This window comes from Nelumbo nucifera, chromosome 6 (genome assembly GCF_055504915.1).
Source record: "Nelumbo nucifera cultivar China Antique chromosome 6, China Antique-T2T, whole genome shotgun sequence".
Lineage (NCBI taxonomy): Eukaryota > Viridiplantae > Streptophyta > Magnoliopsida > Proteales > Nelumbonaceae > Nelumbo > Nelumbo nucifera.
The window spans coordinates 17,200,900-17,228,276 of NC_142654.1; the positions used below are offsets into that span (position 1 = coordinate 17,200,900).

Here is a 27,377-nt window from a genome sequence, read left to right on the forward strand (position 1 = left end):
TGCTTCCGTCCAAACCGATGAAGGAGCAACAAATTCTCATCCTCACACTGGTGATTTGCAGAATATTCAGACAACATATAGACTGAATGGCCAGAATTACTTCAAGTGGTCACAACTAGTGCATACCTATTTAAAGGGAAAAGGAAAAATTAGTCACCTCCTTGGAACAGGACCAAGGTTGGGCGAGCCAAATTTTGATGCTTGGGACGAAGAGGACTCCATGATTATGTCATGGTTGTGGAGTTCAATGACACCCGAGATCAATGATACTTGTATGTTTCTTCCCTCTGCAAAGGCTATTTGGGATGCTGTCCGACAAACCTATTCCAAAGCCCATGACGCTGCTCGTGTCTATGAGGTCAAAGTGAACACTGTGGCGGCCAAACAAGGGAGCAAGAGTGTTACAGATTATGCAAATCTGCTGCAAAATTTATGGCATGAACTTGATCATTATCGGGTTCTTGAGACAAAGTGCGCAGATGATGCTGTGATCTTGAAGAATTTTATTGAAAGAGATAGGGTGTATGATTTTTTGGTCGGACTGAATGTTGAATTTGATCAGGTCCAAATACAAATTCTTGGCAAAGAAGAAGTGCCTCCATTGAATGAAGTCATAGCCCTTGTCAGAGCTGAGGAAAGCCGCCGTGGAATCATGCTTGAGCCTAAAGATCCCAAAGGCTCAGCCATGGTGGCAAGGGGAGGAAGTTACAGTGGTTCAAAGGGTGAGAACAATCACAACTTGGCTCGTGACACAACCACCCGTGACTCTAACGATAACTTCTGATGCACCTATTGCAAGAAGCCCAGACACACGAAAGATCGGTGCTGGAAACTTCATGGGAAACCTCCCACATCCAGCAAGGAATCGGGATCAACCTGCCTGCACCGCCTGTGATAGACCCTCAACTCCTGATCCCTCTGACCACCCTCACCATTGTAGCTCCCCCTCAACTCCTGATCCCTCTGGCCACCCTCACCATTGCAGCTCCCATCACCCAATGGAATAGGTAAAGGAACTACCCCACTCTCACTACTCTCCCCCTGAAGACATGGACTTAAAACCCCTACTCACACTGCTCTCACCCTGAAGACAAGGACTTAAACCCCTACTCTCACTGCTCTCCCCCTGAGGAGAAACCCGAGGATAATAGGGTGTCTCCTCAAAGAAAGTGACATCCATGGAGACGAACTTCCTCCCTGAGACAGAATCATAGCAGCAATACCCCTTTTGAGTTTGTGCATAACCAAGGAAAATGCATTTGGAGGCCTTGGGTTCAAACTTGGAATGATGGGGTCCGAGAAGCTGAACAAAGCAGGTACAACCGAATGTCTTAAGGGGAATAGAAAACAACTTCTCATGTGGGTATAGAAGGGAAAAAGGAGATCGCAAATCAAGAACCCGGGAAGGAATCCGATTAATAAGATATACCGCCGTGAGGATAGCATCACCCCAGAAGCGAATAGGGACATTGGAGGTAAACATAAGACTTCTAGCCACCTCCAAGATGTGCCTATTCTTCCTTTCTACAACCCCATTCTGCTGAGGTGTATGAGGGCAAGAGCTCTGATGGATAACCCCATGAGTAAGAAGGTAAGATGCCAATGACTTGGCAAAGTACTCCTTTGCATAGGATCATTTGGTGAAAGTTTTGGGTCAGGGCGGGAACCTCATCTCGTGAACGCATAAGATAAACCCAAGAAAACCGGGTATGGTCATCAACAAATAACAAAAAATATCTGTACCCACCCATAGAAGGAATGTGATATGGCCCCCAAACATCCGTATGCACAAGATCAAAAAGACGATTACTCATTTTATTACTCAATGAATAAGAGTTTCTACAATGTTTAGCAAACTCACAGCTTTCACATTGCAACTAGGACAACTCAACAGACTCAAACAAAGTAGGAAACAGACTCCTTAAGAACCGAAAAGACAAATGACCCAATCGGTTATGCCAAAGCATAACCGAACTCACACTCTGGGAAACAAGTGACCTCTTACCCACTGACTCTTCCCGACGAGAACTCTCCCCGAGCAAATAGATCCCAATCGTCTCACGGCCAGTCCCAATCACCTTCTTCGTCTCCAGATCCTGAAAAACACACCGGTCAGGGAAGAAAGTTACTGAGCAGTTCATGTGTTTGGTAATACTACTAACTGAAAGGAGGTTAGTATCAAGCTTAGGAACATGTAAGACAGAAGACAAGGAGATCGTATCTGATAACTTAATGTCCCCCTTCCCAGAAATAGTAACCAGGGAGCCATCAGCAATAGATACTTTATCCCTACCAGATGACAAATGGTAAGAGGTAAACAGTGAAGGCAAGCTAGTCATGTGGTCGGATGCACCTGAATCTATTACCCAACAAGGTTCAGTAGTACCTGGAGCTAAGGCATGGTAGGCTGAAGCTAGAGTACCTGAATTTACGGTTGTAATCTGACCACCCATCTCAGAAACACTGCCATAAATGATGCTCTCAAAGCTGCCTTCTGCCTGATTTTTAAACTCCATCTCGGTCAAGTCTTAAAACAACACTTGGACTACCAATCACAATCAAAAACAGTATAGGCCTGATCTGTATTCATAGTGTATGTGCACAAAACTGGGATAACTCTGATCTGAAATCAACTAACAAACACAACAGTGGCTGTCCGTAGAGCTCTAACCCCTTTAAGAGAGTTCGAAAACCCCAAAATACTCTGAAAAACAGCTTAGAAGGAGGTCTGAATTGCTTTTGCAGAATTAGGGTTTTAATCAGTCCTTAAAGTGATCAATTCAGTTGCACAATCTAATCAGTACTGTATAGATAGACTTGCAGTAGGGTTAATATGAAACCCTAGAATCTGATCAATGCCAACAATAAACTTGAGGACAGCTCTAGGTAGATCACAAGGATCAGTCCAGCACTAGGGCTTGCCGCAAGATCACTTTCAAACTCTAGTGCAGAAGAAACAAGGCTGAGACAGTTCGGTGTAAAACAGTAGGGTTTTAATCACAGCAGAACAGTAGGGTTTGCTGTAAAACCCTAGTGAATCGAAGTGTAAAACAGTAGGGTTTTTAATCACAGCAGAACAGTAGGGTTTGCTGTAAAACCCTAGTGAATCGAAGAGGTGAAAACCTAGAATGGTTCAGCCTTCCTCTCCAGATAGGTCCAACCTATCTTTTCTTAGAAAAGTAAATGACTTACAAGAAAGGAATTGTCCGCTGCCTTCTAGGGTTACCCGAACCCTAGTCTTCTCTGATCCTTCCTGACCACCAATACTCTGCAACTATAACAAAACTTCCAACAGCTGCTAGCACCTCTGGCGATCTCCAAGAATCAGTTTGCGAACTCCACCTTTTCAACTTCTAGTCCTAGGAGATTCTCATGTGGTCGGCTGGTATTAGACTCACATAAGAAACCCTAACCTGGCTCTGATACCATGAAGATGATCAAGACTGCTATCAGTCGCCGCCACTTCAACTTAATATTTATATGTTATGCCAGTTACATGAAAGGACACATCTGCCCTTGGTGTTTACATCATAACACTTAACAATATAGAACTGAAAAGTAACAGAACTAGAATAACAGAAAAACATAACAAATAGACTAGGTACATTCTACCCTACGGACAGAGTGGCCCCACAGATGTGGGGCCCACATCAGTTTCTCTACAGCAGGGATTGGGAATATTCAAATTACTCCATCCCTATTACTTAAAAATGTGCTTCATGTTCCTAAGTTATCCACTAGCCTTATCTCTATACATAAACTCACCCAGGATGTGAACTGCAATGTTGTGTTCTTCCCTTCTTACTGTGTATTTCAGGACCAGGTTTCGGGGAAGAAGATTGGACTTGCTAAGGAAAGAGATGGACTCTACTACCTTGAAGCAACCAGCAAATCATCTCACACTATTATGCATGTCACACACGAGTCATTCTTATCTACCTCCAATAGAGATTTAATTTGGCGTCATCATTTCCGTTTTGGTCATCCTTCATTTCCTATTTTAAAAACAATGTTTCCTTCCTTGTTTAAAGGAATTGATGTTGAAACCTTTCATTGTGATGTTTGTGAACTTGCTAAGCACAGAAGGATTTATTTCCCAATCAGCAATAAAAGATCTTCAACTCCTTTTTATTTGATTCATTCGGATATATGGGGCCCTTCTCAAATTCCCAACATTACTGGTTCCAGATGGTTCGTCACCTTTATTGATGATTGCACTAGGGTCACATGGATTTTTCTTCTTAAGTCTAAATCTGATGTGCGTATGATTCTTCCCAACTTTCATAACATGGTCCAAACTCAGTTTGGTGTGAGAATTAAAAGGTTTCGATCTGATAATGCTACAGATTATTTTAATCAGAATTTGTCCCCATTTTTTCAGAAAAGAAGGCATTGTGCATGAATCCTCCTGTGTTAACACTCCCCAACAGAATGGGGTAGCTGAGAGAAAAAATGACCATCTTTTGCAAACCACTCGAGCCTTTCTCTTTCAAAATCAGGTGCCAAAACAATATTGGGGAGAAGCTGTCCTTACTGCTGCCTACACCATAAATAGACTACCATCTAAAGTTCTTGACAACCGAAGCCCAATACAAGTCCTTTCTCAATTTTACCCTGATATTCGAGCCTCAAATAATCTCACACCAAGAATTTTTGGCTGCATTGCCTTTGTTCATGTCCATAATAAGGGAAAATTACACCCACGAGCAATCAGGTGTCTTCTTGGGATATTCCCCAACTCAGAAAGGTTATAAATGTTATCATCCAGCCACCAGAAAATTCTACACCTCCATCGATGTCACATTTGAGGAAGGAAAATCTTTTTTCACTAACCTTATCTTTAGGGGGAGCCCTCATTAATGGAAGATAAGGCATCGGATCTACTCTCCCTAGATGTATTACCCTCCTCACAGACATTCAATCGTCGAGAATCACATCCCTCTGAGTCACATTCCTCTGAGTCTCAACAAGAGTCAAACAACCCGACCATTGAACCAAATCCAGACACTGTTAACCCCACGAATGATGTGCATGATAATGTGAGATATATGCAGGTTTACTCTAGGAGGAAAAATCCAGATCCTCAACCTGTGCAAGTCCAAGATTCAACTCCTAATCCTAGAACTGAGGGATGCTCAGAACCTGAACCTACACCTTCACAGTCTGAGTATGAGTATGACCGACCTATTGCACTGAGAAAAGGAACCAGAGAATGTACCAAACGCCCATTGTACCATTTAGCCAAATATGTATCATTCCAAAGATTCTCTAAATCCCATAAAAGCTTTCTAGCCAACCTTAACACCATTCCAATTCCTAATACTCTAGCCGAGGCACTTTCTAACAAGGAGTGGAGAAAAGCCATGAGAGTGGAAATGGAGGCATTAGAAAAAAACAACACATGGGAAGTTGTGGATCTACCAAGAAACAAGAAGACGGTAGGTTGTATATGGGTGTTCACAATTAAGTGCAAATTTGATGGGTCATTAGAAGGTACAAAGCACGCCTGGTAGCCAAGGGATATACACAGACTTATGGGGTAGATTATCAGGAGACTTTTGCCCCAATAGCTAAAATGAATACAGTAAGGGTGTTACTGTCGTTGGCTGCTAACTATAATTGGGATTTGCAACAATTTGATGTAAAAAATGTGTTTCTCCATGGTGATCTAGAAGAGGAGATATACATGGACATTCCACCGGGTTTTGGAGAAGGCATTAAAGGGAACAAAGTTTGTCGGTTAAAGAAAGCACTATATGGTCTCAAACAATCTCCAAGAGCATGGTTTGGAAGGTTTACGAAGGTAATGCTGAGAACAGGTTACAAGCAAAGTCAAGGTGACCACACATTGTTTATCAAACACACAGCCTCAGGGGGAGTTACTGCACTATTAGTCTATGTGGATGATATAATCGTTACTGGGAATGATAAAAAGGAGAAGGAAGCATTGAAAAACTGTCTTGCCAGAGAATTTGAGATAAAAGACTTGGGGAGACTAAAGTATTTTCTCGGAATTGAAGTTGCACATTCTAAACAAGGCATCTTTATCTCTCAACAAAAGTATGTAGTTGATCTTTTGAGAGAAACAGGAAATATGGCATGTAAACCAGCTTCCACGCCTATAGATCCCAATCATAAACTTGGAGAAGCCAACGAGAATGCAAGTGTAGACAAGGAGATGTTCCAAAGACTAGTTGGAAAACTCATTTATCTTGCACATACACGACCGGATATTGCATATGTTGTAAGTGTAATAAGTCAATTTATGCATAATCCTAAAGAAGTTCATCTGCAGGCTGCTCATCGAATTCTGCACTATTTGAAAGCCAATCCAGGAAAAGGAATTTTATTCAGAAGAAATGGAGGACTGGCTCTTGAAGCATATACAGATGCCGATTATGCAAGATCTCCAGTAGATAGACGGTCCACTTCTGGTTACTGTACCTTCTTAGGAGGAAACTTAGTCACTTGGAGGAGTAAGAAGCAAAATGTAGTGCCTTGGTCAAGTGCAGAGGCAGAATTCAGGGCTATGGCATAAGGAGTGTGTGAATTACTCTGGTTGAAGATAATTTTAGAAGACCTGAAGATTCCACGAGAAGAGCCTATGAAACTATATTATGACAACAAGTCAGCCATCAATATTGCTCACAATCCTATTCAAATGACAGAACGAAGCACATCGAAATTGACCGACACTTTATAAAAGAGAAACTGGATAGCAAGTTGATTTGCACTCCCTATGTGTCTACAAAAGGTCAAATGGCCGATGTACTTACTAAAGGGCTCAATAGTACAGACTTTCGGAGAATTATAGCCAAGCTGGGAATGGAGGATCTCTATTCACCAGCTTGAGGGGGAGTGTTGGAAAACGTGGGGTTACTGGTTCAGATCTGAAAATAGAATTGTATATATTCCTAGGATTGTGGAAGGATTGATTTAGAAAGTTTTTCTTTCTATGATAGTTAGTAACTTAGAACTTAAAAGGGGTGTTTTTCTAAGTAGTTTTTTGAAAGCTTTGTGCTTTCCTCTTGTATTGGAGTGTAATCCCCCTCCTCACCTTCTTCAGTAAGGTTATTTTTTGGAATGCAATCAAAGAACAATTTCAACGAATTTTTAATTCTATGAATCACTTTTTAAGTTTGGAAGTATGAGAATTCCTGGAACTAATTCCTTTTATGGGCTCAAAACTCATTCTAACAATTGATTTTTGCGAATAAATCTTTTCTTCAAAAAAAAATCATTTTTTGCTCAAAACACATGCTTCAAATAGTAATTCTTTGGAGCATAATCTTATTGAAGCATAGCCTAAAATTCTGCATAATTATCAATAAACAAAAAAAGATCTCAAATCCACAATTAGGCAAAACAACTTGGTTAAACCAGTATATCACAACATCAAGTCAATTGAAAGCATAACATTGTCCAAAGATAGACAAGAAAATATTAAGGATATACATTGAAAGGAAATTCTGTATGCACCAAGATATCACATGGGGAAGAAGTATTAACAGGGATAGCCAATGACCAACTCAGGCAAATTTTAGTATCTGGTTAACCATAACAAGTTTTTTATTTGAGAATTTTCATACGAAAGAAATTTCATTAGAGAAATCAGAATCTCACTGCAAAATTTCTGAATATCATGCAAGATGATATCAACTTGTACACTCTATTCTGCTTCTTGATATAGATACATACATATAAACAAATTCATTATAAGAACATAGATATCTATAGGAGATAAGTATACTCACGTTCCCTTCCTTCTCTGAAGATTGTGCCTTTTCTGACTTTCTTAAACCAACTATTGTTCTAAGCCACTTCCCAGAGCCACCCATGATGCCAGTCACTTTAACTCTAGCAAATCAAGACCTGCCATGGCAAAGCATCAAAAAACCCATACTTGTCCAGCAATGTTTACATATTATGTTGATTTACTGGCCAAAGCAAATAGTTAAAAATGAGAAGGTAGAAAAAGGTACTTCATAAAATCCAATAGAACTATCTCATCCCAACTAACTAGTGTAGACCGGTTGGCTACACAAACCCCCTTCCCATATATCTTGCTTTTCAGTTAAGTATCTATACCTTCTTTTTCAATTAATTATATTGAGCAGCATCATACCTAAGAAACCCTAGTAAAGTCCTTCCTTCACTCCTCCAAGTATGTATTGCTAAATGATGAGAGTTGACAAGACCCACGTTCACAATACCTTGCTGATATCTATCATGGTTTTCAGTACTATTGTGTTCCAAGCTTGAATGTTTCAGCTTGAATCATGACATCAGGAATAGAGAAAGTAAGATGTTTTAGCAAACAACACACTGCACAATCCTTATTGTAACTTCAAATATATTGGCCCCATTAGGTGCTACATAGGACAACTGAACTGAGAACAACCCCCAGATACAAGAATCATCGTTTTGAGATTTCCCTAACACCCTCATGCACTTTTTTTTTTGATAAATGAATGAGATTTATTAATCAGCAGAGGAGAATAGTGCAATGTCCCAAGGAGAGGCACAAGATGCAACCTCTCCTGGTTAGTTAAGTACAGCTTCCACTATATTATAACAACTTACAAAGTAGCACAAAACCCTCATGTGGTGCTTACACGGAATTAAAACAGAAATGCAACAAAATGATACCAAACACCACATATAACTTCTTCAATTAATTATTGTTAAATGACGAGATTTGACAAGGCCCAAGTTCACTTATTCCCTGCTGATAACCTGCACATGGCCATTAGAAGTTGGGCCCAAATGTTCAAATGGTAGAATCTTGAATCTGCTAGCTAGCTCAGTTGGCAAAATTTTGTGGATTCAAACCTGAGAGCTACAATGAAATCCCTCTTTCATCAATCCTAGTTACTGACCACTCATCATTGAGCTTGCCTATCTACACACACACTGATAGACAGACAGAGAGATAAACATATGATGTATTTAGGATCAATTTAAAGTTTTTATAGTCTAACTGTGCTTTGTGTTTGGGACCTCTGTAGGGTGTAGTAAGCCTTTTCAGTCCAAGTTTCCTAAAGCAACCAAGAAAGAGTGGAAGAATTATGTAGAAAGCAATTCAGCCCGCAATAGTTGTAGACTGTTTGGGAGGAAAGGAATAGGAGGATATTCAATGAGAAGAGTAGACTGAAAGAGGAATTGTTTAAAGCCATAAAAATCAGAACTACACATTGGATAAAGACACTTGATTTATTCAAAGAGTTCTTGGTGAATGATATTCTAAGGGCATGGATTGATGTGGCATATTCTTCTAAAGAAAAGGAAAAGGTGTTTATGGAGTGGTTACCCCCAGTGGCCAATAAAATAAAGCTAAATTTTGATGGGAGTTCCATGGGAAGCACGGGAATGGCAGGTATTGGAGGAGTATTTAGAGATTGCATATGAAAGGTTTTGGCTTTAGTCTCAGGACCTTTGAGGTCGGGAGATTCACTAAAGGCTGAACTAATGGCACTACTACAAGGGTTAAGAACTGCTAATCAATCAAGATTTTAACACTTGGAAGTAGAGGGATATCCAAAGCTGATCATTTCTTGGGTCAAGAGTAAGCAGCTTGTGCCATGGATCTATGGGCATGAGTTTAGGGAAATAGAATCACAGAGGAGATGAACATGACTTTCAAATGGGTTATAACGACAACAAATAGGATGGCCAACATTCTAGCAAAGCAAGGGGCATAGGCAACAGTTGTTTTGGGCACCAATGTAAATTTTGTAATTTTGTTGGGATTGGAATGAATCCTTATGGGTTACATTCTGTCATTGTAATATCCAGATTCTCATTTTAATATAATTTTCAAATTTCTTGCTGATCAAAAAAAAGATGGCCCCTTTTTTTACTTTTTTCACTTATCGATACATTTAAACATATTTAGAAAGAAGTTCCATGGTGTATGTTGTTTGTGGGTGACATTGTTTTAATTGATGAAACTAATGAAGGATTAAATGCAAAATTAAGCTTATGGACAAATGCCCTAGAAACAAGAGGTTTTAAAATAAGTATGACTAAAATAGAGGATATGACATGTAAGTTTAGTAACAATAGGAGTGTAGATCAGGATACACTTAGGCTTGGATACCAAGAGATAATTCAAGTAACCATTTCCAGTACCTTGGTTCAATAATTCACAGCAAGGGAGAGATTGAGAAGGTTGTCACCCAAAGAATTCGAGCAGGATGGGCAAAATGGAGGGTTGCATCTGGACTTTTGTGTGGTAGGAGAATACCATTTAGATTAAAAGGAAAATTCTATAATAGTTGAAAGGAAAGTTATGTTGTATGGAGTAGAGTGTTGAGCAATCAAGAAACATGTTCAAAAAATGAGTGTGGAGTAAATGCAAACGCTAAGATGGATGAGTGGAAAAACTAGAAAGAATAGGATCAGAAATGAAGCTACCCGTATAAACTTAGAAGTAGATCCAAAAAGTGATAAAATGACGGAGAGTGTCTAGTTAGAAGAAGTGATTTGTTACAAGTGGAAGGGGCTAGAAGAGCTAGGAATAGATCCAAAAAGGGCATGGGTAGATGTATTAAGAACGGATTTAAGGCGCTGCCTCATCTCTCCACTTCACCTGCAAGGTGTTTTGTGTAGAAATTAGAGACTTAATTAGTTATTGGAAGTAGATCCTTCCATATATTGACAACTTATTGGAAGTCTTATCTATTTAACTACAACTTGTCCTAACATTGCCTATGTTGTTCAAGTTGTGAATCAATTTGTATATATTCCATGTCAACCTCACCTTTCAATTGTTCATTGCCTTCTCTCCATTCATATCGCTCCACAGGTTGGTGATTGTTTCTTGGAGACTTTCTCATCTACCAGAAATGCAAGAAGCGACAACCATCTCTAAGTCCTCTACAGAATTTGGATATTATGCTATGTCGGTCACTTGTGTGAGATTCTTCAATTTTGGGATCTCTTTAAAGAACTTGGGTTCACACCTCTCAAGTCTCTTCCAACTCCTCTCTTTGTCGATAACACGAGTGCCTTCCGTATTGCTTCCAATCCAGTCTTTCATGAGCAAACCAAACATATTGAAGTTGACTATCACTTTCTTTGGGTGTAATTTTTCTTCCTCATGTCTCTTCGATACTTTAGCTTGTTGATCTTTTCACCAAGGCTACCCTTAGGGCTCATCATGAATTTTTTGTAAGCGAACTAATGTGGTCAATACATCAGTTTGAGGGGGAGTGTAGACAAGCTAGCTAATGCATAAATTTGTATAGTCTTATTATTTTTTTCTCTTTTTGCTATTATAATATAATTAGTCCTTGTAGCATATTATAATGTGATTGTTATATTGCCCAAGGTAATCTTCTAATTGCCCATATCAAGTGCCCTCTCAATAAAATACATATCTTAGGGGTAGGGACGTTGTTTGATTACACCCTCCGTATGTCTCAACTACTCTTTCTCTCTCTCTCTCCCAACACTAAATCAAGTTATTCATGAAGGATTAATCTGCTCAAGTTACCAAAGGTATCATAAGCAGCCCAATCAACATCACTAAACACCTCTAGTTGTAGTTGATAAACAGTCCCTCTTGATCTCCCAAGCTCCCATAGAAAATTTTTCATAACTTGATGAAACTAATTTTAGCCCGAAAAAATATATAATTTAGGGATGGAAATTGTCCCCATTTTCCTTATCTCTGCAAGGACCTGCCCTAAATGGGGTGGGGATGGAGACGATTCCCCCCCTGTGGGGATGAAGATGAGGAAACTTTCATCCCTGTTGGTAGGGACAAGGAGAGCACTCCCTACAGAGTGGGGATCCTCATGGGGATGAATTGATCAAAAAAATCCCCACGGGGATGGTGATGATGATTTTCGCGGGGATGGAGATGAGAAGTGGCTACCTATCCCTGCCCCGCCCCATCGCCCTTCCTAATATAATTCCTTTTCTAGGTAGCTAGTTCTTCATAAAAGTTCTCCACAACTAGATCCTAGAAATGCTCAATCTAAGGTTTCCTCCTTGTGGAACACCTAAACATTTCAAATGTCAATGGTTTAAGAAACAAACATAAATTGATGCAATCCTCCCCACCTCTTCCCCCTCCCCCCATGTTCAACACTTCAACCCTACTATACAACTTCTCTCAAAACAAGTTATTAAGGGTCCCATATTTCTTACCCTTTCATCTTCCATGTCCTAAGAAAACAACACTATGTCATCAGAAAATTGCAAGTGAGTTACCTCACCCCATTCTTATCAGTCCTCCATCCTTTTTATCAGCTCACATTATCCACTTTAAAGATTTTAAGCACATCAACTAGGAGGGTGAACAGGAAAGGGGACTAAGGGTTTCTTGGTCGCAAACCCAGTTCCACACCAGTCTTGAATGAGTTTCACCATGTCCACCGCAATAAGGTCCAGCAAAATTTGTAATTACAAAAAGCAAGATAAAGCATAGCACAGTGCAGGTGCATGAGTGACATGAAAAGGCAAACTTCAATTAAAGATTCATAGAACCATATGCTACCAACCATCAGATCCAAGATTAATGGTTAAGCCTGACGACAAACAAATCCAAGGTGTTCAATCCCAACTAAACACAAAAAGAATGTAACTATGTAGAATTGGAATGATAGAAAATTCTTCTCCAAAACATACAAGGGAAAACATCTTTTTATTATATATAAAATAAAAAATGTATTAAAGTAAATCAAGTATGGAATTCATCAAAAAAAAATCAAGTATGGAGAAAGTGCATTAGAAAATACTCATATAAAAACTGCAATGCATTTACAGAACAACCACCAGTATACCACTCAAGACAACTAGTGATTAGGAAAAAAAATAACTCACTGCCGCTACAAAAAAAGTGTTAATAAAACAAGAAGAAACACTACATCCTCCATCAATTTTGATAAGAACTCTATACTCAATAAAATCATTTCCCCAGTCCTCAGATCTTCTAACTCCGTTAATTAGAATAAAAACCTTTCTCGCCCTTGTAAGTACACCCCCCTTGGTTTTGTCATAATAAGCTTAATAGGTAAGCACCTGAAGAAACAGAACTCAACTTGGAATATGTGACTTGACGAGTTGCAGTTACCTTCCAATTGATAAACCCTTGAAAACACAAAGTTGACAGAAGAGAGAAAGAGAAAAACACCCATTACACATACAACCTTCTTGTACACAAATTTCCTACAAAGAAACTGAAATCCAAACACTGAAACCGATAATCCTTTACTCAGACTGCCTCCCCGACAAGAACAGAGGGACCAAGCGAAAGAGCAAAATATAAACTGAAAAACAATGAAAAATTAAGCATATGAAACAAAATGCAGCACGGTAATGGAACTCCCAGGGCCAAATAATCAAACAGAATATGGATCATATGTAAATGCATGAAAACAAAAATCACATGTATTTGAATACTCTCAAAATGAGATAAGTGTCAACCACCTGGCGACTTCAGCCACTTCTGAAGTACCTGACAGTCTGCTTTTCTCTACTCAAGCAAATTAAATTTCTCCATCCATCCTGATTTTACAAAAAAATCCCCTCAACACTCATTAACTCCATCCAAACCTTAATGTAACGATTGCAATCACCAAAACCCGAGTTGCACCAATACCTCCAAGCCACTGTTCTGGCTTTGCCGCAAACGAGACTCGTATAGTACAATAAAGTATAAACAGATACCAAAAACCAAAACTCCAATACACTAAGAAAAAGACAAAATTCCCACAGCCACATAATACTCACGAAAACCCATCTCACCGAGAGTAGAGACAAAATCACAATTAATTGCCAGTACAATGTAGATCCACAGATCATGAGTTCAAATTTCAAATGCAGCATAGACAAGCCAAAACGAATTACAGTGAACCAGAAAACATCGAGCATTACATTCCCAAAGAAAAACACATTGGCAGAGAGATGGAAGCAAAACAAAAATCCGAGAAATGAACTGACCAGGAATCCTGAGAAACGCCATTACATAACAGATAGAGCGTTGAAGTAGAGCAGCAGAGTGAGAAACAGCGCGGGATCAACATTGAAGAAAAGCAAAAGACGCACTTTTTGGATCAATCTACCAATCAAACAAATCAGTCAAAGTTGGTCACTTTCCCGTCGATCTTTTTCCCAATCGAATCGGCCTTCAAGAGCCCACCTCTTCTGCTTCCACGATCCGATACGAAGAATCGGCTCACCTTCTCTCAGTCTCACCTCGCGCACTCACGCACGCTCTCTATCAAAACTGCGTCAATTCGTCTTCTTATCTCGCATTAAATTAACGTCTCGCTCGATCACTGATACTACCGGCTAAAGTACGCCGGGGATGTTAAGGTTCGGTGGTTCACTCAGGTAATGTTGTTTGTTGTCGTCACGCTCACGCAGGCCACCGGCAGAGATCGAGTGGGGTCAGGTCCATCATGGTGAACAACCTGGCGCATGTTAGCTTCGGACTCTTTGTAATCGTAGTTAAAGAAAAACTGGAGGGAAATTAATTAATGTTAAACTTTTAATTTATTCGTAGAAAGCCCCTCCCGTATCCACTAATTTCAACGCCTTTGACTGAGCAAACCTTAGAAAATGCCCTTGTTTTCAATTAAACTTCCGAAATGCCACTTTGTTTTGCCACGTGTCCGCATAGGGATGTCAAATCAACCTTCTTTACCGCGCGAGTATCTCCGAATCCTCTACGAGAACAAGATGATGCTGGGGCGCTTGTGATACGCCACGTCAGTCTGATATGTGGGCCCCACATCCCAGGATTGCGAGTAGTTATCGAATTGTTAAAATGAAATGAACCGAATTCGAGAAGTTGTGTGGGACCAACATTTAGTTGGGGCCCACGTAGGAGATTTGGGACGGCAACGGCCAAATGAGCCAGACATCAACATAACCAAAAAATTCCAACGAGAGTTGGTAATGGAATCCGTTGCACGTGATGAACTCGATATTAGTTTGGTAGGGCCTACTTCCATGGTTTTGGACCCCTGGCTCGGGTAAACGGATTCTGCAAGTTGGATCTTGGGGAACAAGGAGATAAATGGGTCTTAGGACCTATCATTTAATTAATGGATCAATGTACTAATCCCTTTGATTATTAATGGGGATAATAATAAGGACCACGAACCAAACCAATTATTAATATGGACAATTGGGTCTGACCCTATTATACTTGACACCTATGATAACCAATGGTAATGATAATTTAAAACCTAATTTTGATAATATGACCTTAATAAAATTGAATTAATGTAATCAACTGTTTATATTTTGATAAAAGATATGCAACAACACATATCTTACGTATTAATGAATCAATAGATTTTTTATATATAATCAGTTATGAACATCAATAAGTGATTCTTACACAATTATTAATTGGTACAAAATCACAAAACTGGGAGTGACATAATCGATCAATTTGGTTCTACTAGGTATAGTTGACCCATTGACAGCTAGTGATATTTCATCAAGTAAGCTTTTACCCGTGATTTTTTATAAATACCACCTGATTGATTGATTAATACTTTACAATACCAATACCAGTTGATTGGTGACAAAATTTTTAGATAGAATGTCTTTCTAATATCATTGTTGAACCTTACAAATAACTATATGCATTATATAAATATATAAAATATATAATGTATTATTTATTATTTATTATTTATAATACAATATATTATGTGTATTTGTAGCATTTATATTACATATTTATAATATATATTATATATACAAAAATAAAAATAAAAATCAAACCGATCAACTAGTTCATTTCTTTCAATTTCAGTTCATGGTTTGCCAAAATTTCCAAAAATAAAGTTTATAATATATAGCATTTTTTTTCCTATAATAACAGAAAAAATTGTAACCTACCTACTAACTTCATAAAAGTGATAACTAATTAAGTAATTATATATATATAGGATATGATAGGACAAGGTTTGGGCTATGTATGTTGTACCCACCCATTGTAAAATTATCAACTCCCGGTCTAAACTTAGGTTGGGCCCACCCATGTTGTACCTAATTTATTCTGATGAAGAAAAATGAATTTACAATTACTTTCAATTTGTAAACCTTATTTTTCAAATTTTTCTTTGAACAAATTAAATGGTTAAACCATTCAACCCGTGACCCAGAGACTAAAATGGTTCTCTATCCAGTTTCACAACATTGGTATGGATCCCACCCAAAACATTGGATACACATGATTAGATGAATTTCAAAAATCCAAATTGGACATTTGTATTATTTTTTATATGAGCTCTTTTTATTAAAAGGACTTTTGTCCTCTGTCTAATAGTACAAGGGAAACATCCAAAGTATGTCAGGACAATTGAAACATAGGAAACGTAAACCCATCCAAAGGTCATCACTCCTCCAGACCCAAGATTCCGCCTTCATTGGACTTTTCTAATAAACACTAAATTGTAGATATTTGGGACCTGTTTGTCTTTTTTATTTCCCCGAGACCCATTTAGTTAACCATCATTTTCATTTCTAAGAACCCAAAGACCTGGACTGAACCCATAGTGGAGAATCCGGATTTATTCTAAAAATACTTTTATAGATCAGATGTTTTCAATGCACAATTCCAATTGACTGTGAGGTTGGTGTGTGAGATCACTTTGTGACGAGTAAATCTGGTTTATCATAGTGAAATATTGATCCACATTAAAATGGAAGAGTTTTTAAGGTGGGTAAAATGTATGTGACCAACTTTTCCAGGTTGGTGTATCCTAACCGTAGGTCTCATAGTAAACTGAATTTTCTATGTGATATCCATCTTTCAAGTGGGTAAATTAAGACTTCGTTTGATGAGTCTTTTTGTGCAGGTTGTCAGCTTTTTAAAAGATCGGCAACCTGTGTTTTGGTCTTTTTTTGTTTGGTTGGGAAAAGATTTAGTCGCAGCCCCGAAAAGATGTGAAAAACCTATTTTTGGTTATTTTCGGAAAACTCTAAATAGATTTTTTCGCTTTTTTTTTAATTCATCTTTGCGTAGACAAACACGCCTTAATCAAACGGTCTTTAAGCTGTTAAGGTCTTGATACAAAAGCTCACATCATCTTTTGACTGTCAGAACTTATAAAACATCTTTCAAAAAAGACTTGCACCCAGTGGAAGTTGCCAAAAAATTACCATACAAAATTGGCCTTTCTAACAATGAACCTTAGGCTGTGTTTGGTTGCAGTGCAATTTTAGTTGCACTAGTATAAATGTATCGGAGTGAAAATGAAAATAATGCAAATTTTGGCTTAACTTTATTTTGGGCTTTTCTTTATTCTGCTTCAAGTCTTATTTTACTTCACTTTACTGCAATCGAACAGTAAAAAAAAAGTAAATTTTGAAATAAAAATGTCATAATTTCCGCTAAAATCATTTTCACTACCATAATTTTGCATCAGTACAAATAAATTTGCATTACAGCCAAACACAACCTTATAAATAAAAATAGTCAATTGTTTAATTTATCTGGCAAAATTTATGATCAAAACAAAACATAAACACCTCCCCCACACAAGTACATTTAACTAGACAAATGACTTACAAAAACCGAAGCATCATTTTTTCCTGGATCAATACATTAGTCAAAATTACAACGTTTGGGTTTCCTGCATTGAGCATCTCCAAGGAGCCTCCCATTTCTATTATTTTCTCCTATTCAGCTTAATCTAACACAGCTCAACCTGTTAATAAAATGGGTTTGGATCTCAGTAATTGGGTAGAGTCTAGGGCTTCAGCCTCTTTACACAGTTCAGAATACACTTCATTGTTATACGTGGACAATTTAACAATCTGATCATGATCAATAAGTGGCCACATTTATGGTCCCCTTTACCATTTATAAATTTAATCATTGATTTCCTAAATAGTAGACTGCTAAATTTATTCTTCTCTAAGCTGGATTTTGTTGGGTATGATCAGCCAATTGATGATGTCAACTCTTGGCCAGGCCTGCGCTAACATGGCCTACTTATATTTGGGTTTTCTTCCTCCAGAACCCGTGAAGATTGGACAGCTGGTCCAGGTTGGTGTTGGTTGGATAAATCCAGACCAACAAAGGTTATCCCCTATTTATGACCCCAAACAATATTGGCCTCAATCTCAACTGGGCACTTTTCTTGCCCAGTTTATGGCGTTGAAATTATTAGTGGTGCAAATTGGGTGGGCTGGGCTGGGTTTAGGGTCAACTCAGGTCTAATCTTAAGATTTGGGTCTAAGGCACATGCTTAGACTGAGCACAAGGTCAAACCCAATCTTCCCGAGCTGAGTCCTGCACTGTAATTTGATGCACTTAGGTTGGGTTTGGATTTAGGATAGTTCAGATTGATCAATGAATCCACTCTAAAATTACACATGTTATGTATATATGCAAACATGTATGAAAATATGTATGTATATATTTATATTATATATAAAAGTATAGATGCAATGTAAAACTGTTTTTGGACTAAAATTACCCTTTATTTCTTTGTTTGATAAATGGTATAAAAGTAATTTTATTATAGCTTTAATGCCAACTTTAATGGCTACTAAAATGCTCATGTTTATGTATTTAGTCAATCTCTAATTGTAAGGATTGAAAATGTAACTTCAACTATTACTTTCTACCTCATTTAATGTCCACTTATTAATCCCATTTTCTTTTATTAAATCCTATATTTAAGTTATTTTTCACTAATAAAGGCTACTAATTATATATGTCAATATTTTTAACATATAAAACCATATATTTTAAAGTTGACTTAAAAACAAAATCATTCTTTATCCAAGTGGTGGCTAAGCAATTCAACTATCTGGATCAAATTGATCAACCTATAAGTCATAGTTAGGTAATAAAATTTTTGAAATATAAATAAACATAGAAAATTGTAAAAAAATGTAGAAAAAATTAGACACATTTATAATATTTTTATTAATAAAATTAAAAAAATAAGTGTAATAAACAATAATTATTTTTAGTAATAATGAAAATGAAATACATAATTTAGAACTAGCCAAAAATGAAACATAAAATTTAATAATAAATAATTCAGCTTTTGGGTTAAATGTGTTATCCTAAATAAATAATAAAGTATAAAATATAATAATGGAAAAAAATACATAAATTTTGCAAAAAGACATTTAGGCACATGTATAATGTCATATATTTATCATATTAAACAAAAAATGTGACATAACATAATTATTTTTACACACAAAAATACAAAAAAAATAACAGATCTATAATTCTAAAATATTTATACTACTATTAAAAATATGAATAAGATTGTGGAACTTTCTTTTAACTAAAATATTCATTTTTGAATTTACTCCCTATTTAATTGTAAGGTTTAAATTGTGAATTGAACTACTACCTTTCACCTTATTCAATTCCCTCTAGTTAAATCTTACATTTTTTTGATAAATGAACAAAAAAAAAGAATAAGATACACCAAAAAGATAAAACATTACAAAAAGAAGCGCTTATCCAAGCAGATTGGCCTGTCAATTATGATACTTGAAACTTCACAACTTGATTCGATTATCACATGTCTGGATGATGTGTTTATGTAAATCCGATTTGGATTTTGCAATATGCATCTGATTAATAATAAAAACATAAAAAATACATAAAACAAAAAATTTTGGATATAGTATTATTATTATCATTATCATCATCTATAATTGCCACATGCGCATTTACTAGTATAAGTATATATCTATATATGTATGTATGGATGTATGGATGTATATAGTTGGGGGCAGGCTTGGGTTGAAATAAGGTTGGGTCGTGTTCGGGCTGGGTTTGGGCTACCCAAAGGCTAGACCCAATCCCAGCCCAAAAATTTAAAAAGCCTTAAGTCTTGGGCCCAATCCCAACATGAGGCCTGAAAATTCAAGCTCAACATGCGAAATTTTGGGCTGAATTGGTCTGGGCTTGGGTTAGGCCCGCTCAAGTTGCACCCCCTACAAGTTATGCTTGGCTCATCCAAAAGTAAGGTCTGACCCAAGAAACAAAAACCCAATTTGTGATGTTTTTAGAAGATGGATAAGACTAGTTAGCTATGAATTTATGAATTTAGTACAGCAAGTTTAACTTTCAGAGGTTGAATGTTTGGTGAACGCCAGTGAGGTTGAATATTTGATAAAGGCCAATAAGGTTGTATTTGGCATTCCTTATTTTAAGGGCTTATATTCTTTTTATAGTTAAAATGCTCCTATGAATACTCAGTTTTTAACTTAAAAAAGGAGATGAGTCCTACCAAATTCAGCCTAAGGTGGTTTTGTTATTGGTAATACTGTTAGGTTTTCAATTTATTATTATAATAATAGAAGAAGTGTTTACCACAAATGCCTTAATTTGTTAGTTTATTTACTTTCACGTAAGGAGTCGTTTGCTAACATGCAAATAGATTAAATATAAATAGGTCATTGCAGTATCCTTTAATGGATAAAATAATCTATATGCTTCTAACGCAGTTATTAACTTCAGCAATAATATATCAAGAGAAATTGAAGTAGGAGTGAGAATGCAAAAGCTAGAAAAAACCTAATTATTACAATCCCAATTGGTTTGCAAGCTTTGGCCTTTGCTTAAATTTGATTAATTACTTTATTCCAATTGAAGTTACATCGTAACTTTTCTACCTCAATATGGGGATTCCTCATCTCCACGCTAAACCTATCCTAAATATCTTTGAAAATCATGAGCTTAAATTCCTCAAGTTGCTCAATCCAACCTGACTTACTACAAGCTCAATTAGAACTTTATTTGTGGTATTTGTTTACATCACTTGTTGGCTATTTTTAGATCTGATCCCAAAATCATTGATAGAAAGGGATATTATGGTGAGTTTTTAGTATTTCTCTTAAACTCATCATGACTTTTCAAAACCTCTAGAGAGCCCCCTGTCAATGAGTTTTATCATCTAAAATTCACCTTCTACTAGATTTCTGTTAATTTATCATTAGTGGTTATTAATAGAAATTATTCATATAAGCATTTAAGTATTTTACATTATCAAATTACCCATAAATGGCCAATCAAGCTTATTAAGTATTTTCATAACAAAATTACCCTTGATCTTAGCTTGGGCCTACATTAGGCCTGCGTATTAATATGTATATATGCAGTTTTATGTCATATTACCCTTAATAATGCATAAAATAAGTTTATATGCAATTTAATATAAAATATTACATATGTAATATTTCGTATGTCAAAGATGTGAGCGTAGGGCTTTTGTTTCATGTTTGGAACCCAGGTTGGGCCAGGCCTAGGCTATAGCAATTATCATAGGTTCAAAACCTGACCCAAAGTCGCCCAACCCGACCTAACCCATTATCACCCCTAAATTTAACCCATCCAATCCTAATTAAACAAAGGAATATATATATATATATATATATATATATATAAGGATGTTTAGTAAGGTTGACTGGTCATTAAGAGATAGTTTGATCATGTAAAATACTTAAATGCTTATATGGACAATTTCCATTAATGATCAATAATAGTGATCTAACGGAAATTTTAACAGAATGTGAGTTTTGGATAATAAAACTCACTGACAAAGGGCCCTCTAGAGGTTTTGAAAAGTCATGGTGAGTTTAAAAGGAATGTGAAAAATTCATGGCGACTTTTAGATAATATCCCTTTATAAAAAGTACCTTCATTCGATCCATTCCAATTTTATCATTTTTTGTTTCAATAATGAATGAACAAATATTTTTTTTCCAGATATTAAAACACAAGTGATACATCAAATCACAAAGAACGTATAAAAGAAATGTATTATATCAATATAACAAAAAATGCTTAATGGACATGAAAATTAAGCATAATATATTGATACTAAATGCAAACAACATATACACAAAAGATCCCACTATAGAAATTATCAATTAGGAAGCAAATTTAACTCAATTTATGGAGTGAAAAAAAATTAAAGTAGATTTTGAATATATATATATATATAAGGTAATCATGCAATGGTCTAAACATTCATGAGATATCCCCATCATAACAATCAAACATATAAGTGGAAGGTACCAAAATAAAAAAGAAAAAGAAAAAGAAACAGTGTCTATTAAGTCATCATCAACATTCATTACCCCTTTATCCACTTCTTTTATTCCATTTACATGATAGCTGGTTATACATATTAACACAATATGCTATCATAATCATTAATTTTGGGGCAAAATCTATGATGCATCTACTGAACTGTGCAACAAAAGACTTAGACCAATGATATCTTTAGTTTGAGATCTGGGTTTAACATATCACCGGTATCATGCACAGTAGTTAAACTCTAAATTTGGTTTCAAATTGAAATGTTAGATCGCATCAAGGGTTTTAGATGCTTCTCTAAGCTTATACTTCACTACATTCTTAAAATATGAACCCTTGTACTTCAACATCACCCTCAATCATTTAGGTAGATGCCTTTGTATTTAATAGGGTGATACATTGTGCATTGATATATTTATTGTTATAAGAATCCTGCCATATTCCTACACCCATCTAGCACATCCACAATGTAATACTTCCTTACATAGATATATTTATATGTAAAAGTTAATATTAATATATTAACAATGTGTAATGACAAGGGATTAAAGAAGAACCAATTGCTTAACATATCATTTCTTTTATTCCACTTTCATGGAGTTCATTCTCCAAGAATTTCTATTTAAATTATTTTCTTAAGTTCCTTCCAATGTTTTTAGTTGACTATTTTATTAAAAGTTAGACAATATCTATTTTATACACCTAACTGTGCAAGTAATTTACCATTAGAAGCAATTGCTTCTTATACAGTATTATATATTACAATCCCCTTCCACCTAAGGATGGCTATCTGAGCCAATCCATTTATGACCCATTCAAACCCATTCATTTAAGATGCGGGTCAAGAAAAGAACATGGGTCGTATCACCCATTGGAGAAAACGGATCAGGTTCGATTGGGTTGAGTATATCCAATGGGTCATGGTTAACTAGGGAACTCCCCCTACCTCTGCCCCCTCTATCTCTCTATCCTCTGCCTTCACATTTCTCTATTGTAACTTGAACAATCTATAGTATCTAGGTTTAGCAATTGGTAGTCCTGTTGGTGAGATGTCAAATGAACTATGGAAATTGTTTGGATACAACACTGATATAGCTATCCATCCATACCTATATTAGAAAGAGGAAAGAAGGTAGGTGATGGGTCATTTAGCCACATAGCTTACACGCTCTTTTTCAATTCTCATTTTTCACACATGTAGTATCTATTTTTAATTTAATTATAAGAAATGTAAGAAGTTACAATTAAACCCCCTTAGGTTTCTAGGTTTTAATTCTTTTTTTATAATAAAATCATTATTAACTCCCTCACCCCCAATAGTTCATGTTTGTAACATCTCCCCTCTCCCATTAAATCTCTATAAATCCCGCTTGACTCTCTTAATAAAAAGGGTATAAATTAGATGGATTTGGGTTAGGTTAAGAGCCAACCCAACTTTAAATACAAAACCTAGCTTGGACCCAAACTCATATCAAAACCCAAACCTGTCAATCCAAATCTAACCAAATTTCTATTCAAGTTCATGCATTTGCATATCTTTACTCGCCAGTACTATATAAAGCATCAACCAGTGGAATGTGCAAGAGAAGAGAGATGAATAGAGTGCAGATATAAGGATGTCAACAAATCGGATTTGACATGGTCTGGTTTGACCCGAACCCAACTGATGCAATTTCAACCCAAACATGACTTAGAAAAAGAGAGAGAATATTGAACCCGACCCATATGCAGTGAAAACATACTCAATGAAAAACCATTGCACACAAATTTCAATGCTATAATCACAATAGGCCGTGTTAGTGCAAGTCTACGACATAACCTGACCCACTATCTCTATGTGAAAGAGAAAAAATAAATGTGTTAGATTTTTCACATGGTGGTTTGGACGTGAAGCGCAGGCAACTATCGGCACTATGGTAATGCATAGTGATGTAACCGTTTCTGGTCACGTACCATTTTTTTGTGATGTATAATTTTTTTTGGCTAATTACCTCGTTATTTGACTCGGTGGTGACGTGTCTTGGTGATGAGCTACTTGGTGGCGAACTCCCTGGTGGAGAACTGCCTGGTGACGAGCTCCCTGGTGGTGAGCTACTTGGTGACGAACTGCCTGGTGGTGAGCTCCCTGGTGGCGAATTGCCTGGTGGCGAGCTCCCTGGTGGAGAGCTACTTGGTGGCGAACTGCCTGGTGGCAAGCTCCTTGGTGGCGAACTGCCTGGTGGCGAGCTCCCTGGTGGCGAACTGCCTGGTGGCGAGCTCCCTGGTGGCGAACTCCCTGGTGGACTCGTCATTTGACCTGCTCCTAGGCGGCCTGCAACTCAGAGGATGGTGGAGCTCCCTGGTGCAGCGCAACCCGACTACCCTCTGCATGAGGTGATTTCCTCTCCTTTGTAGGCGGCAGGAGCTGAGGGACCTGTGAGAACTGAATCAGAGGACCCGGGGGTATTTTCCCGGCGGGGACTCTCCAATGCCTAAGTTAGCATTCTGATTACAGAGAGCTTGGAGATAAATGAGAGAGCTAGAGAGCAGGGGTTACTATCCTTTTTTCCCTCCCCTTGGCTTTGGGGGTTGGAGTCCTTATATAGTGGTGTCCTCGTGGGTTAGGTGGGTGAAAAGCCTTCAAACGGTAAGACTCGTCATATTCCGTCAGAACCGGGGTACGGTGGTGAACTCCTCGTGGTTGTCAGGCTGGCGCTTGTGTCAGGCAGCCAGGTCGGCGCCTGGGCCAGGTTGTTAGGTTGGCGCCTGTGTCAGTCGGCAGGTCGGTGTTTGGGCCAGGTTGTTAGGTCGGCGCCTGTGTCAGTCGACGGGTCGGTGTCTGGGCCAGGTTGTCAGGCAGGAGATCTTCCTGCGATACGCCAAACTACTCTTCTATACCGAGCTACCCTACAAGTGGTGAGCTGCCCAGGGGGGCTATGTCGAGCTGCTTGTGGCGAGCTTTGCCGAGTTGCCTGGCTCCTTGGTGGCGAGCTCCTTGGAGAGCTGCTTAGCTCCTTGGCGAGCTCTTTGGTGAGCTACCGAGCTCCTTGGTGAGCTACCGAGTTCGCGGGGTATGCCGTTATGGTTCATCGGTGGACGTCTTATGGGTTGCCAGGTCGGATCATGTGCCGAGCTGATCTAGGTCGGCCAGGTCGGTGCCCCGACGGGACACCGACTTGGTAAGTTGTTGCCTGGGTGTCGCCTAGTTGTCACGAGATACCACGTGTCACAATTTCACTGGAGGGCCAAATCTGCCCTCATCACATAGGTAAAGCAAAAGATGCGGTTAAATGGAATAAAAGATTGATGGGGTTGCAAAATCAGAGCCCAATATAACAGGCTTTGCTCAACCCTGGCATAAGATGCCGTACAGGCTGGGCTTGGAGCTAGCTTGGGCTTTCAAGATTGGGCTTGGGTTGCTGTGTAATGTATGGGCGCTATGGGCCTAGGAATTCGAATCATCTACACTCTTTACATTAGGACTCGATCAATCGTGAAATACCATATAAACTCCGTACGCATGGGGCCCATATGTCAGATTAATATGACGTATTATGATTGGTTCAGCTTCTGCTCAGTATGTTAAAATTCCCCTCTCCCTTTTATTGTGATGGTACACTGGTAAGCTTTATTTGTTTGCCGTGCAAATCTGAATTGGATACAAATTTTGCATCCGATTCAGTTTTGTACCTGTTAGTTTATAACTATGAATTGCAATTCTATTTAATATAAAATTTGTATTTTTTTTTTGTTTCATTTGCATTTAGTGGTAGTATAAATTCTGTATTTCAAAAACTGATGCAAAATCTGTATCAACTTCCTCTTACATCAATTATTTTTCATTTAAAGTGGGTATCTCATGATCTTGATGCTTACCTCACTCCCAAACAAATAACCTTCTTATTGTCTCTATTGGGTGGAAATTGCATTATTTTACTTCTTACAAACAAATAAAACAAAGTCAAATTCGAAGTGAAAGTAAACCATAATTTACACTCAGCCTATTTGTACTCCCAAACATTTACACTAATGACTCAATTTGGAAAGAGTATAAATATAAATATATACAGTGCAAAAGCTTGCATATTATGAACCTTCTTAGGCTTAATTGATGATTTTAGCCCATCCCATATAGCTAGGATAAGGCTTAGATGATGATAATGATGAAGGTATTGTGAGACCCTCCACATGGATACTTCCAACAAAAGTATTATTATCATTTAAATAGTAAAAGAATAATACCACAAGTTGCTCTCACATATTTACCTAGGAGATATTACAGCTGCACATTGAGAATATTTCTCTTGTCATTTATTATGAGATGTTCTCAATACATGATGGTGGTGCTCTGTGAATAAAGATGTGGGAACAATTTGTGAATAGCATATTCAGAGTGCCTTTGGAAATCTTGTAAACCTGATATCAGCCTTTCCTATGGTGTGCTTAGTATTAACCTCTCTTTGAAGGTTTTTGAGTTGTTTGGTTATCTGGATGGGTTGATTCCCTACCTAGAAAAGAATATCACTCTTGCCATTGCCACACTTGATCCCAAGTATTCACAATGGCACTCAAGACAAATTGTTGCTTAGTTGGTTACTAGTTATGTTTAAGGAAGAACAGGGGTGTAATTTGGGCGGGTCTAACCTGACCCAGGCTGACCCAATTGCAATTTTACACAGTTTGAGTTTGAATTTTTGGTCTTTAGATTGGGCCTGGGCCCAAAAGTTTGAGCTTTTAATTTTTTGAGCTGGGCTCAAGCCTAGCTATTAGATAATCCCAAGGCCGACCTAATCTTATCCCAACCCAAGCCCGGCCCGATTATATACTCTGCAAACACTGCGAAAGCATGAGAATTCTACCAAATTCGGCCATACATTAGAAACAGTACAGGAAATAATTTCAATATGCAGCTGGATGCTATGTGAGCAGAATTTTTGCTTGCAGGAGACCTGGGCTCTCATTCAAAACATAGTTGCAGTCCTAGAAAACCATATAAAAATTGGAAGGCTTGAACATCCAAAAGTGAATCTGATTCCACAATTGTCTTTTTCCATTTCATTACTATGCCTCCCAAATGTAGGGGTGCCAAGTGACCATCTGAACTAGTGGGTCATCAGCTACTATGCTTGTCGTGTATAGTCATTTAGTCAATCAAACCTACTCGCAAGTCATAGCTGAAGTATAATCACTTTTCAGCAGAACAACTGATGAACCAGAGATGGTTACTTCATGTCTCTCCAAACATGGAGGTGTGAGATCAATGAATACGTTATAATACCTGAAAAAAGTTTTTTTTCTGATATCTTGTGAAGGGCTATACAACGGGGTAGTTCATCATCCAATTCAG

The 27,377-nt window shown here is 37.7% G+C and overlaps 1 protein-coding gene across 6 annotated transcripts in view; it reads right to left on the bottom strand.

Annotated features, from left to right (window-relative positions):
* The window catches only part of LOC104590702 (protein IQ-DOMAIN 5-like), a 40,853-nt gene extending 26,539 nt beyond the window's left edge, over positions 1–14,314 (bottom strand). The window contains exons 1-2 of one of the 6 annotated variants that reach the window (XM_010249438.3): positions 13,951–14,314; positions 7,755–7,872 (exon numbers count right to left, since the gene is read on the bottom strand). In XM_010249438.3, the coding sequence (XP_010247740.1) occupies positions 7,755–7,838 (84 nt within the window). In that variant the 5' untranslated portion in view covers positions 7,839–7,872; positions 13,951–14,314. Of the gene's footprint in view, positions 1–7,754; positions 7,873–8,125; positions 12,962–13,029; positions 13,344–13,437; positions 13,646–13,950 lie in introns of those variants that run through there. The other 5 variants (XM_010249453.3, XM_010249459.3, XM_010249472.3 and 2 more) reach the window with 5 other exon arrangements.
* Between the last annotated feature and the right edge of the window lie 13,063 nt (positions 14,315–27,377).